Source organism: Leguminivora glycinivorella, chromosome 9 (genome assembly GCF_023078275.1).
Source record: "Leguminivora glycinivorella isolate SPB_JAAS2020 chromosome 9, LegGlyc_1.1, whole genome shotgun sequence".
NCBI lineage: Eukaryota > Metazoa > Arthropoda > Insecta > Lepidoptera > Tortricidae > Leguminivora > Leguminivora glycinivorella.
In genome coordinates, this window is record NC_062979.1 from 10742992 (window position 1) to 10760032 (window position 17041).

A 17041-nucleotide genomic window follows, 5' to 3' on the forward strand; every position below is an offset into this window, starting at 1 on the left:
CTACTCATGCTTAGTGGTAAATGTAGGAAATCCTTTAAAAACACCATTGTTAAAACATACCAAAATGTGAACAACATACCAAAATGTGAACGCCAGATACACTTCTCTGTTTGCCACATTTACCCATACGTATTACCCTGTTTGAAAATGTACCTATAAGTAGAATAGATACAATTAAGTTCTATCTTAGATTCTCAAGTCCACAATCGTTTTCGCATGGCGACCTCGTACAGAAACAAGAACAAGAATTAGGGTAACTCGAAAGGAGTTTATATCAATAAATGAGCCAAGTTTTAATATTATGTGCCTCTCGACTTTGTATTTTGTTTACGACTTTTGTTGGTAAAATTATCTATGGTTGAGGGGTAAGCAAATTGCTCGTTGTTTACTGTCGCGATAAAAATTGCTTTTGTAGTTAGATAATCCTGCAAAATTTGCGTGATTAAACTTTTGAAGGTACCTGGTAGGTATGAGTATGAGTAGACAAGGTATGAGTTAGACAACGTTTCACGGGTTTAAAATATTACTTATACTCATTATCATCATGGCTTATGATGTACGCTGACGACAACATTGCACTGACAGATGAGAACAAACAGAAACTGGAGCACAAAGTGAACCAATGGAAGGGTGCGCTAGAGGACGGCGGTCTGAAACTAAATGTTGCGAAGACCGAGTACATGACAAGGCGGCACTGACCCCGACCCCATAACGGTAGGAGGCGAATCTGTTCCGAAAACAGATAAATTCAAATACCTTGGGTCCGTGCTGCACGAATCAGGTGAAATCGATCACGACGTCCAGGCCCGAATTAGCGCTGCTTTGGCAAAATGGCGAGAAGTAACCGGATACCTTGGGTCCGTGCTGCACGAATCAGGTGAAATCGATCACGACGTCCAGGCCCGAATTAGCGCTGCTTTGGCAAAATGGCGAGAAGTAACCGGTTTCCTCTGCGACCCCAGGATACCGGTGAAGCTTAAGAGCATCATCCGACCAGTTTTACTATATGGTAGCGAGACCTAGCCTGCTCTTGGAAGGCATGTCCAGCAGCTTCACGTCACAAAAATGAAGATGTTGCGGTGGATGTGTGGCGTTACTCGACTAGATCGCATACGTAACGAACACATCCGTGGCAGCCTCGGAATCCGTGACGTGAAAGTCGCAGTCGTCGTATGGCCACAGACCGGTAGACTACTTCGGAAGCATATGCCTCAACCTCACCGTCCAAGGCCCTAGGTCACGCGGCCGCGGTAGGCCTAAGAAGCGCTGGCTGGACGTCGTGACAGCGGACATGGAAGAAGACAATCTCTCACCTCAGGATGCCGAAGACCGGGCAAAGTGGAAAAGGCTGAGCAGGAAAGCGGACTCTGGCGCTAGGCCGGAAAACGCTAGGTTGAAGAAGAAGGAGACTCATTCATACAAATTTTCTTTTGGTATTTTCACTAGTATTATGTTTTAAAAAAAACCTTACGTTTATACCTATTTCATTTCGAAAATCATTCTGTCATTCACAGACTGTATCCACATTTGGTATCCAGTACAGTCCTACAACAATCAAATGTATTTATACACACCTGAATCAAATATTTCAAAAAACAAGAATATAAAATTATTTTAAGTTTCAACGACTGGCGTTTTTATATTTCTCTGCAAAAATTATGAAACCTAATGGGTGGCTAGCATCCCCGGCGGCGCTGTTAAATCGTGCAGAAACAAAGTAACTGAGCTGATAACCCGTACTTTGTTATGAAATGTTATGGACTAAATAAATTTTTGAACCTTTCAGTTTCTTAGCATGTTTGCTTTTTACGTGACCATGCAAAATGCTTTTTGCAAAGAACTGTTCTTTTTACGTGACCATGCAAAATTTTTTATGTATATCAATCACGCCAACAAAGTGCAAAAATAAAAAATGGAAAAAAATGTTTTATTAGGGTACCCCCCCTACATGTAAAGTGGGGGCTGATTTTTTTTTTCATTCCAACCCCAACGTGTGATATATTGTTAGATAGGTATTTAAAAATAAATAAGGGTTTACTAAGATCGTTTTTAGATAATACTAATATTTTCGGAAATAATCGCTCCTAAAGGAAAAAAAAGTGCGTCCCCCCCCCCTTTAACTTTTGAACCATATGTTTAAAAAATATGAAAAAAATCACAAAAGTAGAGCTTTATAAAAACTTTCAAGGAAAATTGTTTTGAACTTGATAGGTTCAGTAGTTTTTGAGAAAAATACGGAAAACTACGGAACCCTACACTGAGCGTGGCCCGACACGCTCTTGGCCGGTTTTTTAGTCACCAATGGCAAATACTATTCATAAGTCCAGGTAAATATTTTATATATTAGATACGGCACATGAATGTTTGGATCAGATATCTGAAAACATTATGAATATGTTTCAAATTAAGCTACAAATCTGCAAATTTTAAAGAAGTTGTTCATGCAGGGTAAGGTTCTTATGCTTGATTTCATGTGTAAAAAACACATTAGGTATAAGTATCTAGTTAATATGACAGAACAGTAGAAGACCTTTTGACCTGACAAAAATACCTAAGTATACATTTCACGTTAATCCTTTCAAACCAATGAATGTCTACAAGTAAATACAACTGCGTAGAAGGCCTACTTGAAAGATGCTCAATCGATCCGTCTCCCAGTGTTTACACAGCGATGTTTGTATTGAAACGGTATAGTATCGTATAGAATAGGTAAGCAGACGGAAGATTGATAGCTTTTTAGTCTCTATTTTGTTAGAATTGACGTACATTGCATATTTTAGCGCCTGATGTTAAAGTTTTATTGACTGCGGTAATATTTATGAGATACGCTGCGTTCGTTTCCACACGTTTTTCTTACTCGTGTCGTGACGGGTTAAAATTTTTACCACCTCACCGGTGTTTGTCGTAGAAGTCGACTGTGAATCATGGGTTCGATTGCGGTGTACCCACACTCTAGGGCTAGCAATCTGTTACAATATCATTATTTCGTTTTCCATCAACCCCTAAATTGATAAAATTGTCTTCACAGTTAAGGGGTTTTACTGCCTACCATTTGGAAATACACGCGTGAGTTTATTTATGTGCCTGTATATTTTATTATCCAGAGAGGTTAACCTCTTGGGAACATTTTTTTTCTATGAAGAAGTTGAAAATGTATCGCCCGGCGTCACGGCATAACACAAGTTGCGGATCATTCACCACTTAATGAAGTGAAACGTTCTATATTTGACCGTTGGTAAGTATATTTTGTCGTCTTTATTTCTCTTTTCTATTCACTTAAAAATACAATTTATTCAAACCTAAAATCTCGACAGACATTCAGCAGAGCGGTGAAGGCGATATTTATAGATGTTTGAAACCCCGTGCCGCCCGCCATATGGCGCAACTCTTGTGATCCTCAAATGTTTTTGTCCCTCGTTCTCTCTGAAATTAGGTATATTTCTATTTTATAGACTGGAATTTGATAAAGGCTTTTTATGATGAATTTTTAAATGTAGTTCAGGCGAATTATGAAACAAAGTCAATTTATTTTTCATTAGTCTACAAAATGAGTTAAACTGTAAATTATTTTAGAAAGTTTATCAAAGTTAAAACTTATCATTTATCAAGTTAGTTTGAATACTATATTTTAATCTAGAATTTTATCGTTTTTTATCGATTATTGAACAGTAAAACATTAAGTTTTTAGTTAATTATAATTTAGGGTCATAATAATCGTTTTTACTAAGTACTTGAACTTTATTCTACAACTATCTTTTGCCAGCGGTTTCGCTCGCTTTAGAAAGAGACAAAAAGTAGCCAATGTCACTCTCCATCCAACTATTTCCACTTAAAAAATCACGATAATTCGTCGCTCCGTTTTGCCATGAAGGACGGACAAACAAACAGACACACACACTTTCCTATTAAATATTAGTATGGATTTACATTTTAGATTAAATTCAACCGACGCTCATTATTTTTATTAAAAAGCGGCCTTATTATGGGTGGTATCTTTTATGAGTATTTTGCCAAAGAACCTCAAAAACGAGAGAAGCACGGGAAGCATGGTCGCGCGATAGACGAGAATATCAGGCCGTCCCTATCGCACTTACAAATAGTGCGATAGGGACGGCCTGCTATTTTATCGTCTATCGCGCGACCATGCTTCCCGTGCAGGCCAATTCTTCCAATCCTGTGTCTTCCTTTGTATTATCTAGGCAAGTATTTTTTTATAAAATAAAAACACTATTCTTACTCGGTATAGGTTAGGTTAGCAAGAAATAGACAGCATTTATCAAATTAATTACATCTACATATATCTAACTAGATTTGTTCTTGTTTTAACTCCCTATGCCCCGGGACCGTTTAACATGCTTAACATTCAACAAAGCATTCAACAATTCCCATCGACATACAAAATGCTAATGGTTGCTATTTAATTTTCGCTTACTGAACCTACCTACCATGAGTTTTTTATGTTTTAGATTACATTACTCGATAAAATAAACGTCAGGGAAAATAACATAGTATGGACATGGAGAGAATAGCGCCCCCAACGGTTATTTATACTAGCCTAACATACTAAAAATTACACACATTGCCCTTGACATTAATGCTATCGAGTCTGTATTCTTGCATGAATGGTAAAAACTGGTGGTAGGAGTACACTTAGATATTTGATTTAATTTAGGCAAATCCGATTCATAACAGAATCAAACGTCTTCCACGCTCCCTTGACTCGAACATTGCTCAACACGGAATCCTGGGCCTTTGCGAGGAAATGTTAGAGACTGTATTTTATTTTGATTACAATGAAACGTTGTATGAAAAGATCTCTTCTATAATTATTATATTACCGGGCTAATCGAAAAGTTCGTCAGTCATCACCTCCAGCGCGAAATGATAAACCCGCGAGGACGTCAGCTGCCGTTTTGTTGGTGGGTTGAGGAAAGGCAGCTACCGACAACTCCCATTCGATAATATTATATTTTGCCACATAATAGTTTGGAAGAAAAAATCCAAAAAAATTGAGATGTTAAAGTCAGATGATTTTTGAGATAATTCGTCGCCTAACAACAGTCAAGTGGTAACCATAACACAAGCTATGCTTATTGTTTAGTTCGGGGCTAGGTCGATCTGATATTATTTATTTTAATTTCCGCTGACGGCTATAGCTTATCTCTGAACGTGACTCAAACACTAGAAACCGTGTTAATTGTTCCGAAACAGACAAGTATTCCTTGCACAGCTTGTAACGAAATTACCTGCGCGGGGAGAGGCAGAGTCTGATTGTAATTACTATAAAGTTGTCTACCCAAACTCGTATCTGAGCGTTTCCCAATAAAATTATACTTGTTAATTTACCCTCATGTCTTTAGAATATTTAATTTTGGGGCTCATATTTTTAAATTAAAGGAAAAATTGAAAAATTCACACCTCCGGCAGGACTCGAACCTGCGACCTTTGGCCTTGCCGGGGCCATAAGGCCAAAGGTCGCAGGTTCGAGTCCTGCCGGAGGTGTGAATTGTTCCATTTTTCCTTTAATTTAAAAATATGTAATATCGCTCGCAGACGTTTCTGCGTGATAAAAAACAAATTTGGGGCTCATGTTAGGAAGACCAAGGAGAGCGTGCAATGTGCATGAGTGAAATAAAAAAAACCCAAAGTCGTTTCCTGTCAGGCCGTCAAAGTGAAGGCAGAACAACGACAGACGTGGAAATTGCTCCACCGACGAAAGTCAAAAACTTGGTGAAAATTTTTCCGTGTCTAAGGTCTGAAAGTGGACAAAGGATTCTGAGTAAACTAAGCCCAAAAAATCAATATTTTGGAGGAAGTGTGTACAGTTTTCTTTAAAAAGACTCATCTTACTTGCCTAATTAGATTCATACACAAGCTTTAAAACCTAAATAAAGTTCACATTTAAACTATAAGAAGTACATATTAGATAGGAGGTTGCGAAAATAACTTATGTGCCTTACGGTGGCGGTGGGCGATAATTCGTTTGTTTATCGCACAGTACAGTTACAGGTGGAAATACTGTTAGTCTAAAAAAAAAAAATTAGAACTGGGAAGATATGGCATACAGATGTAGGTTTTTTGCTGCGGCATAAACCAATTTACGAGCTATGTACTATCTCAAATGTTGCCTTTTTTTCGTTGGGTGCATTTGCAGGTAACTGAGTCCTTTGTTTTTGGTCCTTCATTGCTGTACTTACGCAGCTGTTACTTATAAATCCTACCTTACCTTTACTATAACCAAAGAGGATCAAGTATTATAGAGAGTTACTGTCGAAGTAAAATGTGTAATCACAGTGCATAGACTGCCATCTCTTGACAAAGGCTTAAAACTTTTGAACCTCAGTTTTGACAATTTGGCCCATATTCTTAGCTTGATATGTGTTAAAATGTCAAATATTAATATTAGCGCCATCTAGCCGAGCGTCCCCCAAAGGTGTAATGCCATCTAGGTCACCGTACCTTTTTCTGTATGGTACTGAGGTACATTTTTTCTTAGACTTTATCTCTCTAGATGGAGTTTTATATGTCTTTGCCGTCATTTACTTATACCGTCCCGACGTTTAGTATAAGTAATTAATTTAAGATATAAGTATAAGAATTTAATATTAAGCAGCATCAAAATTATACCAATTCTACCCTACTTGAAACTCCAAGGATTTCCATTAACCAATAACCTCTGTTTATGAGCAGTAATTCAGCTGAACTACAAGTTTAACTAGCGAGAGCCCTCGCTAATATGACGTAAATTAGTACTTAGCCTAGACCTCTCAAACGGTTATGTAAGTGATTGAGCCGTGTTAATTTGGATTATGACGGAGTAATCGCTGTGTGTGTAATTTGATCGACCGTTTGGATAAGTAGCCTACTTATCCAGGATTAGATGTAATACCTATGTTGATAGAAATAAAAACCGTTGAATTACAAATCAAGCTCGCGCCCTCTTAAAAAAATGGAAGCCCACAGTATGTACTTTCAGAGAATAGGAGAAGGCGAGAGGAGGTTAGTTTTTTCTTTTTTAGCAAATTTGCTTATTGATGCCTATGCTCGCCGAAATGAGCCCTATGTTTAAGGCTGCTTTAAAAAAAAACGTCAAAAGAATGTAAAATTGATAGTTTTAGTCGGTGAAATACTACACTTTCCGTTATCCAATAGATTTATTTCATTCAAGTTCCAGTTAGAGCATCTTATTATCTTGATTTTTATAAGACTGGATTTTGAAAACTAACTCACTAAATTAATTATGAATTTTTCTCTAATGCACGTTTAGAAAAACGCACGTATAGAGCTGAATCAGTCGATCTTATTTGTAAAATTTGGACAATTTTGAATATTAAAACGGGTAAATTTATAATTCGTATATCCTGTACCACAATCATTTCAGACTAGATTTTTATTTTAAGTTTTTGAAAAAGAGTAAACTAGCCTAAGGCGAATTCAATTTTTTCAGAAATTACCTAAAATTAAGTGACAATTTCTTTGAAAATCTACATCACATCGAAGTAAGTTTTGTACTAAATTAATCTGCAACGTTTACTTAAATTGCTGTTATGCCTTAGTGATTATAAATTGCTATTATTGATTTTTGCCAATTCATTGAAAACGAGCCTTCACCGGTACAATTATTACCACTTTTGGACATTTTCTCATATTTTGTTAGACCAAGAAGAAAAAAAAAATCCTCCTTTAATATAAAAATGTCAAGTAGAAAAAGTCCTATAATGTGATATATATTTATAAAATACTCGCAAAGCCCTTTAATTTGATACCACACACGGTATGATCGAGCGCTCGGTTGCGATTTCACTATTTTTAACCGACTTCAAAAAAGGAGGAGGTTCTCAATTCGACTGAATGTTTTTTTTTTTTTTGTATGTATGTTACTCGATATCTCCGAGAATCGTGGACCGATTTTCAAAATTTTTTTTTTGATCGAACGGGTATAACCCCGAGATGGTCCCATTGACACCAAGTCGGGGTCTGATGATGGGATCTTGGAGAAATCGAGGGAACTCTTCAAATGTTATAGGCACATGTAATGTCCTTAGTGTATTTTTCAAAGGTACACCAGTATTTACGCCTGATGGTAATAATTTTATGTGGCTGAGCTGATGATGGAAGGTCAACTCCTCAACGGTTAGGAGTTAAAGGATAATTCTTTCACTACTGTACTTATTTTCGGACTGATACATATAATATCACTAGGAACCACTAAAAATCAACAAATAAATTAACTTTTTAACAAAAAATAAAACCGCCTTCAAAAAAAGCGTGTTCAAAACACGGAGAAACTAAAAAGCCAAAAATAATAAACCTTCGAATTCAGATTTCTTATCGGATTGCAATAATCTGAACATCCAAATTATAAACAAATCAATTATTTTTGGAGTCGGGGCAAGGCGACGAACAGGTCTGGAACCGACTCCAAAAATAATTGATTTGTTTATAATTTGGATGTTCAGATTATTGCAATCCGATAAGAAATCTGAATTCGAAGGTTTATTATTTTTGGCTTTTTAGTTTCTCCGTGTTTTGAACACGCTTTTTTTTAACATGAAAGCTCTCTTTAAATTTACTGATTTACGGTTCATGTTCGTCCGTCAAATGATCAGAAAGACTTTTTTTTTCTTTTCAGTCGGCTAAAATAAATAATCAAGGAATAAACTTTATTAAAACTTGACCTACTTGTTATACTCAATCATCATCATCCTCCTTGCGTTATCCCGGCATTTGCCACGGCTCATGGGAGCCTGAGGTCCGCTTTGACAACTAATCCCAAGATTTGGCGTAGGCACTAGTTTTTACGAAAGCGACTGCCATCTGACCTTCCAACCAGAAGGGTAACCTAGGCCTTATTGGAATTAGTCCGGTTTCCTCACGATGTTTTCCTTCACCGAAAAGCAACTGGCAAATGGGTGATTCTCTGTACCCTAAATAGTTAAAATTTAATAAAACCCATTTGCCTTAATTAAATTATACTATTTCTGATTTTATAAATAAATATTTTAAAAAATCATTGCCAGGCAAATCATCAAATGACATTTCGCACATAAGTTTCGAAAAACTCATTGGTACGAGCCGGGGTTCGAACCCGCGACCTACGGATCGTAAGTCGCACGCTCTTACCGCTAGGCCACCAGCGCTTTTACTTGTTATACTCAATATAAACTTGAAACCAAGTTTACAAAACTAAACAAACCAATTTAAGTTAACTTTAACTTAAATGAGTTGCGTTAAATGGTCCATTCTGAGCATAATGTCACGGAATAGTCCACACGACACACAACGGATTTGGTCTCCTGTTTTATGCTATACGCAACATCTGAAAGTGTCAAGGTTTGTATGAAGCCCAGACAGCGAAACGTGAACTTCTGTAGAAGACTCAGAACATTACCTTCTGTAGAAGACTCAGAACTATTTATTATGCTGTGCATTGAGATACGACGTACGATGTGACGACAGCGGCCGATGATGTGACTAGCCTAGGATCGGGATAAGTGGCCTACAGTCACCATCAAATAATGAGATGCTAAAGCTCTCACAAATATTTGTGAGAACTTTTGCAGCTTCGATATACTTATCTGATGGCGACTGTATAATATGTACACGAAGAGAGGTCTATGAGCATTTTCAGAATTTGGGACCCCCAATTAGCGTAAGTTGTTAACAAAAATTAACTCATTGTCAGGTTTGTGACGATAATTAAGCATGAAATTTCTATAAAACTATTGTTTTTGTGTTAATTACATAAACTTTAACCGATAATCTACATTCAGAACGTGAAAAAAGTAAATTTTTAGACAGATTTTATGCTTAATTGTCGTCACAAAACTGACAGCGAGTTAATTTTTGTTAACGACTTACGCTAATTGGGGTGTCCAAATTCTGAAAATGCCCGTATACTCAGTGAGCGATTTAAGGCTATAAATATAATCATGATGAAGAAGTGGCCGATATCGTTTATGGAACATAGACAACATAGCTACAGGCCCAACTCGTTTAGAATGTGTTATACAATGAAAACAGTTTTGAGATGGGCAAATAAAATGCGCCTTTAATAATTTGCCTGCTACAAATTACGTATCTATTTTACCTAAATAATTAGAACTACAAGTTTGTAAACGCTGCCCATTCCTGTGGGTAATAAAAGCACTAATAAAATTACGGAACACGGTCGGTCGGTCTGTAAACAAAATTCGTGGCGCATTTATCTTGATGAGGAAGCTTTACGATCGTGGGAATTTTCACTGGAAACTTTTAAAGTATTCTCTTTTTCAGCGTTTTCACATGTTTCACAAATAAGACCCTTACGAGGCAAATTGCGGTAAGCCGTGGCAAGTTATAGTGGTTCATTCACATTACAGATACTCACACACTATTAAACATTTGTTGAATATTTTCAAATTTTAATATGTTGTTGTAGATAGATATTGACAAGTTCGTCATAACGTCAAAGTAAGTCATAATAACCGCATTTAAAAGTTTTATTTAGGCTGTCAATTTTATTTTGTTATTTGCATAGCTGTATATTTTGTTATTAAACAATGTCAACTTTATAAGTCACAATCTGGGAATTTTAACAGTCGCTAAGCAACCTTATTTGTTTATTTCGCGTTTATAGTCTCGGAATAAAATTATAATAGACTATCCGAGCGCATTTACAAGCGAGATCAAAATGAAATCTACGCAAGTTTATTTCATACACACCTCTGAGCCTCTAAAGGTTGAATGTTTATGAACACAAATGCTGACCTTTAAGCGACAAGAATTGAAATGTTTAAGACAAAAATAAAATACTTTCAGCAATGATTATTTTCTCTGTGTAGAATATACAACATAAATCGTATATTTAACTTGTCATAGCTGGCCACAATGCAATATCCCTCCTTCCTAGCTTAAATTATCTCAAACGCTCATAATTCATATGCATTGTTTGATTCGTAAATGAACAATCCTCATATTCCCAATAGAAGCCACAATCCACTGAATACATTAACAATTTACTCGTTCTCCACTTTAGCATTACTTTTTGGTTTTCTACGTAATTCCATCACTTCGTACAGTAGCCATAAGCGGGTTAGTCTTGATCCTCGATATTTTTACTGCCTAGGTACGTCAACTACTACATTTTTGCATGGAAATTCATATTTTTTTCGAATAATTCTTAAATTATACGTTATCTGTACTCTTTCTTACATTGCTAAGCTAATCTAGGTCAAAATACACTAGTATCAGGGTTCAAACTATGATAAAGATAAAAAGTTTAGCTTCTAGAAGTTGTTTCCCAAAAAGTTGTTTCAGAAACAGAAACCACGTGTTTCCGAGCCACAGGAACCGAAATCCACGTTTTTCGGAAGGGTTACTTTTAATAATAATTGTTTACCACCGAGTTGATTGTATTCCAGACCGCCCCTAGTTGCTACCTATTTAAGTTGAAACATTGCTTCAGCCCACGTCGCCCACGCCTTCTGAATCCTTTAATTTACTCGTAAATATAAGATTTAAATGTTGAAAACTTTGAGAATGCCCCGTACACTTCAAGTGGACACAGTGCGCTAACATTTGCTGTGCAGGCACTCACTTGTGCAGTTTCCTCGTTCACACTGTTCACAGTGCATTAGTTTCACTGTCCTGCTGTTGACTGAAAGAAGTGTGGGACTCGTTTCTCATTGGCTCACTTTTGTGTTAAATAAATAGTGAAACAGAATGTGTTTTGGTTACTTCAGAGTGGGTTGTCATTATATTAAGTAAGATTTAGTTCCAGAACAATATTATTGTCGTTATGTGCGTCGTGGCGCTTTGTAAGTTAATGGTAATAAATCACAAATATTGGGTTTGAATCGCTTTAAACAGAAATCAAATCTCGAATAATGTATGGTAAAAGAACATTGTGAGAGAGATTTCATTTCATAAGAAAAGTGTGAAAATTGTATTTATCTGAACCATGCGCGACTGCGCGTGTGACCTATTTACGGAGCCATACCTAAATTATTTATCTGCCTATACATTTTAGTGAAAATGTAATTCTTTCCTGTGAAGTACCTAGAAAAGAGAAATAAAGAAACTGTAATAAAAAAACACTGCTGAGCAAAAACTACCAGTTTACGTGCATTCAAACCAGATTGGAGGTTTTTCCTTTCCATTATTTTTGAAACGGGTCACCCATTGAATTCGAGCGGTGTTCCGTTCACCAATTTTCGGTTCGTTGGTGGCACAGACCACCTATAATAGATGGGTGCTATTAGGGTTGACTGTAGTACTAGTTAACTACACATGTTTGAATAAACAATCGCCTTTTCCTTGGTTTAACGGTTCCAAACGGTTTCCAAACGGTTTCCAAACTTTACGTTATATATAAATAAATATTTTGCCAATGAATACACCGTGCTGCACCACTTTCTGGAAAACGTAAATATGTACCTAACTATAGTTTGTACTTTTGGCTGTTGAAAAAAGTATAAACAAACCGAGGCTGTCAAATTTGACAGATCCAGGTGTAGTGAACCTTTTAAGGCCAGCTTGAAGAACAAAATTATAGGTGACTACTTGATGGTGAGATTGGTGAGCCAATTTTAATGATTATAAACGCATAAATGTTAAGTAAGGTGAAAATAACAATGCGATACCTTGTATTTTTAGGTATTTAGAAAACTGTGAACAAACCGTCAAAGGGGTTGTTTATAAGGTAACGTTTGGTTCCTGTTCAATTTTTCTTATTTAAAAATAATTAAGCACACTAATTATGGTCCGTTCCATTCCAAAAACAAATACTTTCGCTTAATTTTGACCAAATAGACAACAAAAGGAGTGTAGGTACAAGTTTCTAATAGGTCGGTACCTATTAAATATTACTGAATCAACGAAACTACCATCTAGTATAAAAAATACATAAATATAACAATCACCATCTCATACGGAGAAACGGAAGCTCGAAAACACAAATATCGAATTCGGAACAGATGATGATGATGATTGACACCAAGCATCAAACAGAAAAATTAATAATCGCCTAAGGCCGTTTTCACATTATCTGATCCGATATCGGATGTCGGAAGGATTTCAATGGAAAAAATCCAAGATGGCGCCTGTAATGTATGGGATATCGGTCCGACATCCGATATCGGATCGGATAATGTGAAAACGGACTAAGGACCTTTATATTTTAGTAGTGATTTATTAACCTCTGCAAAATTGGGTACTTTTTGGAAGATGATTCCCACAAGAAAAGAATAATATTCATTAAATGCAACGGAGATATGTTTGTAATTGAAATTACATGTTATTGGAATGAAATGGAAAATAGTAGTGAGCTCAATTATTTTTAAATAAGGAAAAAAAACAGGAACTAAACGTTACCTAAACAACAACCCTCAAATTTGACAGCTCAGGTTTGTTTACACTTTTTTCAACTGCCAAAAGTACAAACTATAGACCAGGTACTCATTTATATTATCATAAAAAGGACATAGTTTAGCAAAAAGAATCCATCCAACAAAAAATAATATTGAAATGACTGACTTTTAAATATGTTAAATATTTTTGTGGATTGGATCCTTTTCTTTAAACTTCGTCCAATTATGTTTCGTTTATGAATTAAATTGGATGGAAATAATAAAATTCGTGAACATGCACTTAACTTAAACTTTTTATCAAGATCTAAAACTAGATTAATAAATAATTTGAATATAAAAGAAACTATATATTGATACCTACTGCTGCTGTAGCTGGACAGTAGCAGATGTCTAGAGTACGTACGCTTTTTATTAATGAATTTAATTTATAAATTGAATATCACCTTTTTGGATGTTGCTCCATACTAACAAACCGATTGCCAACCAATGGCGATTAGAATGTATACTAAATTCCACCTAATGTGCCTTCTTTTGTATAGGTAATTAGGTACTGTAAACATCTACCATACCCACCCATCTATTGATCAAGTAATCTGTGCCCATTCGCCAAATTCACGGTTCGTTGGTGTATTTGCGCAGCATAAGGCCTATGAATTATTCAGGGACTATATTTTACCTTTTATGTGTTAAAGAAAAAATAGTCGCGGTTATACTGCGGCAACACACGTTGTTTGAGTGAGGGCGCTACTCATCATCATCATCATCGGCCTTCAAGTCTCTAACAGACTATTCAAGTAGTGTCAGGTGGGCCGACAACGTTTTTCGTGGCTGTGTAAGCCAATACGGAAGCGGCAATCACGACCACAACTCTGTCAGGTGTAGTGTACCCGTGGTGAAGAGGTATAGCGCTGATAACCCTTGGATCGCTTACTTGCGAGTGCCGCAAACCAAGCATTGGCTTGGATTGTAATACCTCCATCAAACACCAATTTGCGCAACTTGTCTGTATCTATACCTACCTACTCTTAAAAATATAAGTATTCCCAAAAAATAATACAAATCGTCGCTGCGCGTGCAAAATTCGCTATGTGATTTTTAACAATTTTTCGTTTTCAATGCCATTTTAAACCTTATTTCTAAATACATATGCTCCAAAAACAGCGTCGAGCTCATTTCAGTATTACAGGTTTTATCAAAAGTAGGTATGTGATGCCCATACATTGAATGTTCCTCCTATAATCGCTAACTGCAATAAATCACATAACTACATTATCTTCTTATAACAGCAGTTTTGGAATTGCGCCTGCTATGTGAATTACGACACATAGCTATATTTTCGGAAATATTGTATAAAAAGATGTGTTAGATGTTTGTGCCCGATTTGTACAATCTCATACACAGCGATAATTTTGTACTATTTGTAGAAATCGTGAATGTTTCCAGATCGTGTGCTTTGCGTCACATAGCAGGCTTTTCTTATAAAAATCTAGCCTACTCTCTTAAAACTTGTTTAAATGGTGTAAGGTAGGCGGGTTTGTAGTCAAGTATAACCTCTATAAATGAGACAGAGAGTGTAGTTTCCCTTTTTTTTGAGACTATGTCTGAAAGTACTCACTCTGACCGAATAGTTATTTTTTAATATTTGTTAAAAATAAATCATTTCAAATTGATTTTTAAGATTAACTGTCAGAAATTTATTAGTGTTTAGTATACTGACAAATTTCGTGTAGGGTTCAGTGCGTGTAAACGTATATTACAAACTATCGAAATACGATAAAGTTATGCTAAGTAACTCAAAAAAATAGCAAGTGATTTAACATTGCATTGGTAAGACATCGTTTTGTATGAAATTTTGTGTGATAATGATCTATCTATCCTTTCTGGAAACATTTTAAAATAAATAAATGAAAATAAAATGTTTAATAAATGAAAAAAAGCTGACTTGAGAAATCACACAAAGTTTTGAGTGACAAAGATTGTTTATCGTTTTCGGATCAAAAAAGAAAAATGGAACCCTTATACAATTATGTACTTTCTTGTCAATCCGTTTATCAATTTGTCAATATTCTTTATTTCGGAAAAACCCTATACTCAAGTGTACTGTACCGTTCCTTGAAGCTGTAAAAAAACCTTATTTCTAAGTAAATACAACATAGGTTAATTGAGTTGAAAAAAATCTACACTCTCAAGGAAGTCAAAATTAATAGGGTACTTCCGGTTGACCTAAACTATGAAATTTGGAAAATAAATCGTATTACACCATACATGATTATTAATATAGTTGTGAGAAAAAAAATAGTAAAATATACACGTAACCTTCGGTGTTCGAGCCAGACTAGCATTATCCAGTTTTTTCAAGTTAAAAAATGTATAATGAAATCTTATTCAATACTTAAATGTTTACATAATACCACATTGAGCAACTTTGTAACTGAAATAACCTCCATTCATAAAAATTAATGGAAAAAATATATTATTATAGTTGTAATATATTGGTAGTAATATATTAATTTAATCGAGTTTTTTATTATAGTATTGTGTATTAAGCTTATAGTATTAAATCGTGTTTTTTCTGAAATAATTAATTCGAAAATGAATTGCTAAATTACAAATAAACAACAACATAGTTAATTCAAATCATATGATTAAATAACCATGTAACGATAAAGTGCACAAATTGTATTTTGTTCCTTAAGAATAAAATCTAGTTAAGTGATTGTAAGACACATACCGGTTTTTTATGACTCAAATTATAATCGCTATGTAACATATTTATGAAAAAATATTTTTTTAACCTTATAATAACTGAAATAAAATTTCAAGTAATGTCTTAATGTATGCAAAAGTGAAAACACTTATGCCATAAAAATATTGATTTATTTATGTTCAATAATTGCCGAAATAAACAGTTTTTTGTGTCTCCTGTAAAGTAGGTTAAAAACACATAGCGAAATTTGCACGCGCAGCGACGAAATTATGTAACTGCTGAAGTTTCAGTAGCACTCTTAGCAGTTAAGGGGTTTAAGGAAAATGAAATCATCGATGGAATCAGGCGTTACTTTGCGGAAATCCATGTTAATCGTAAACTAATCAATCAAGTCAATCAGTGCTAACCTGTTATAATTACTTGCGTATTTTTTACATGCAATTAATTTTCCCACCCTCCCACCGCAAAAATAAAAATAAATACGCAAATAAATATAACAACCCACCACCAAAAATACAAAACTCGACACGTGTTTCGCCTCTCTACGAGGCATCCTCAGGAGCTGATGTTGACGGTCCGAAGTCCCGCAACTGACTGATCGTCCCCAGAATGGTCGGCCATATTTATACTTTGTCCACCCCCCCTACCAAGCAAGTTAGATGGAAAAATTCGTAATAACGGCGATGACGCAACATTCAACTGCTCATTAAGGATTAACCCCTATTGTTGTACCTAATTATCTCCAACTGTTCTAGAACCCCCAAACGCAGGCCTTTCTCACATACATGTAAAACATCAAAAGAATGATTCTCTGATACAGTATGGTCACTCTCTATCAAATGCTTTGCAAAATTGGATCTCTCTGGATGGTTGTGCCTGTATGATGCCATATGCTCCTTATACCTAGTAGTGAAATTGCGGCCCGTTTGGCCCACGTACACTTTGTTACAAACATCACAGCTCAACTTATAAACCCCAGATTTTT

General features: G+C 35.6%; 1 protein-coding gene and 1 pseudogene across 1 annotated transcript in view; one reads left to right on the plus strand and one right to left on the minus strand.

Moving 5' to 3' along the window:
• Positions 1 to 354: 354 nt before the first annotated feature.
• LOC125229838 lies at positions 355 to 1366 on the plus strand (annotated as a pseudogene).
• A 138-nt stretch (positions 1367 to 1504) lies between these two features.
• LOC125229839 overlaps positions 1505 to 17041 on the minus strand; it is a 49782-nt gene continuing 34245 nt past the window's right edge. Inside the window, exon 3 of the mRNA XM_048134780.1 lies at positions 1505 to 1545. Coding sequence (XP_047990737.1) covers positions 1505 to 1545 — 41 coding nt within the window. The remainder of the gene's footprint in view (positions 1546 to 17041) is intronic.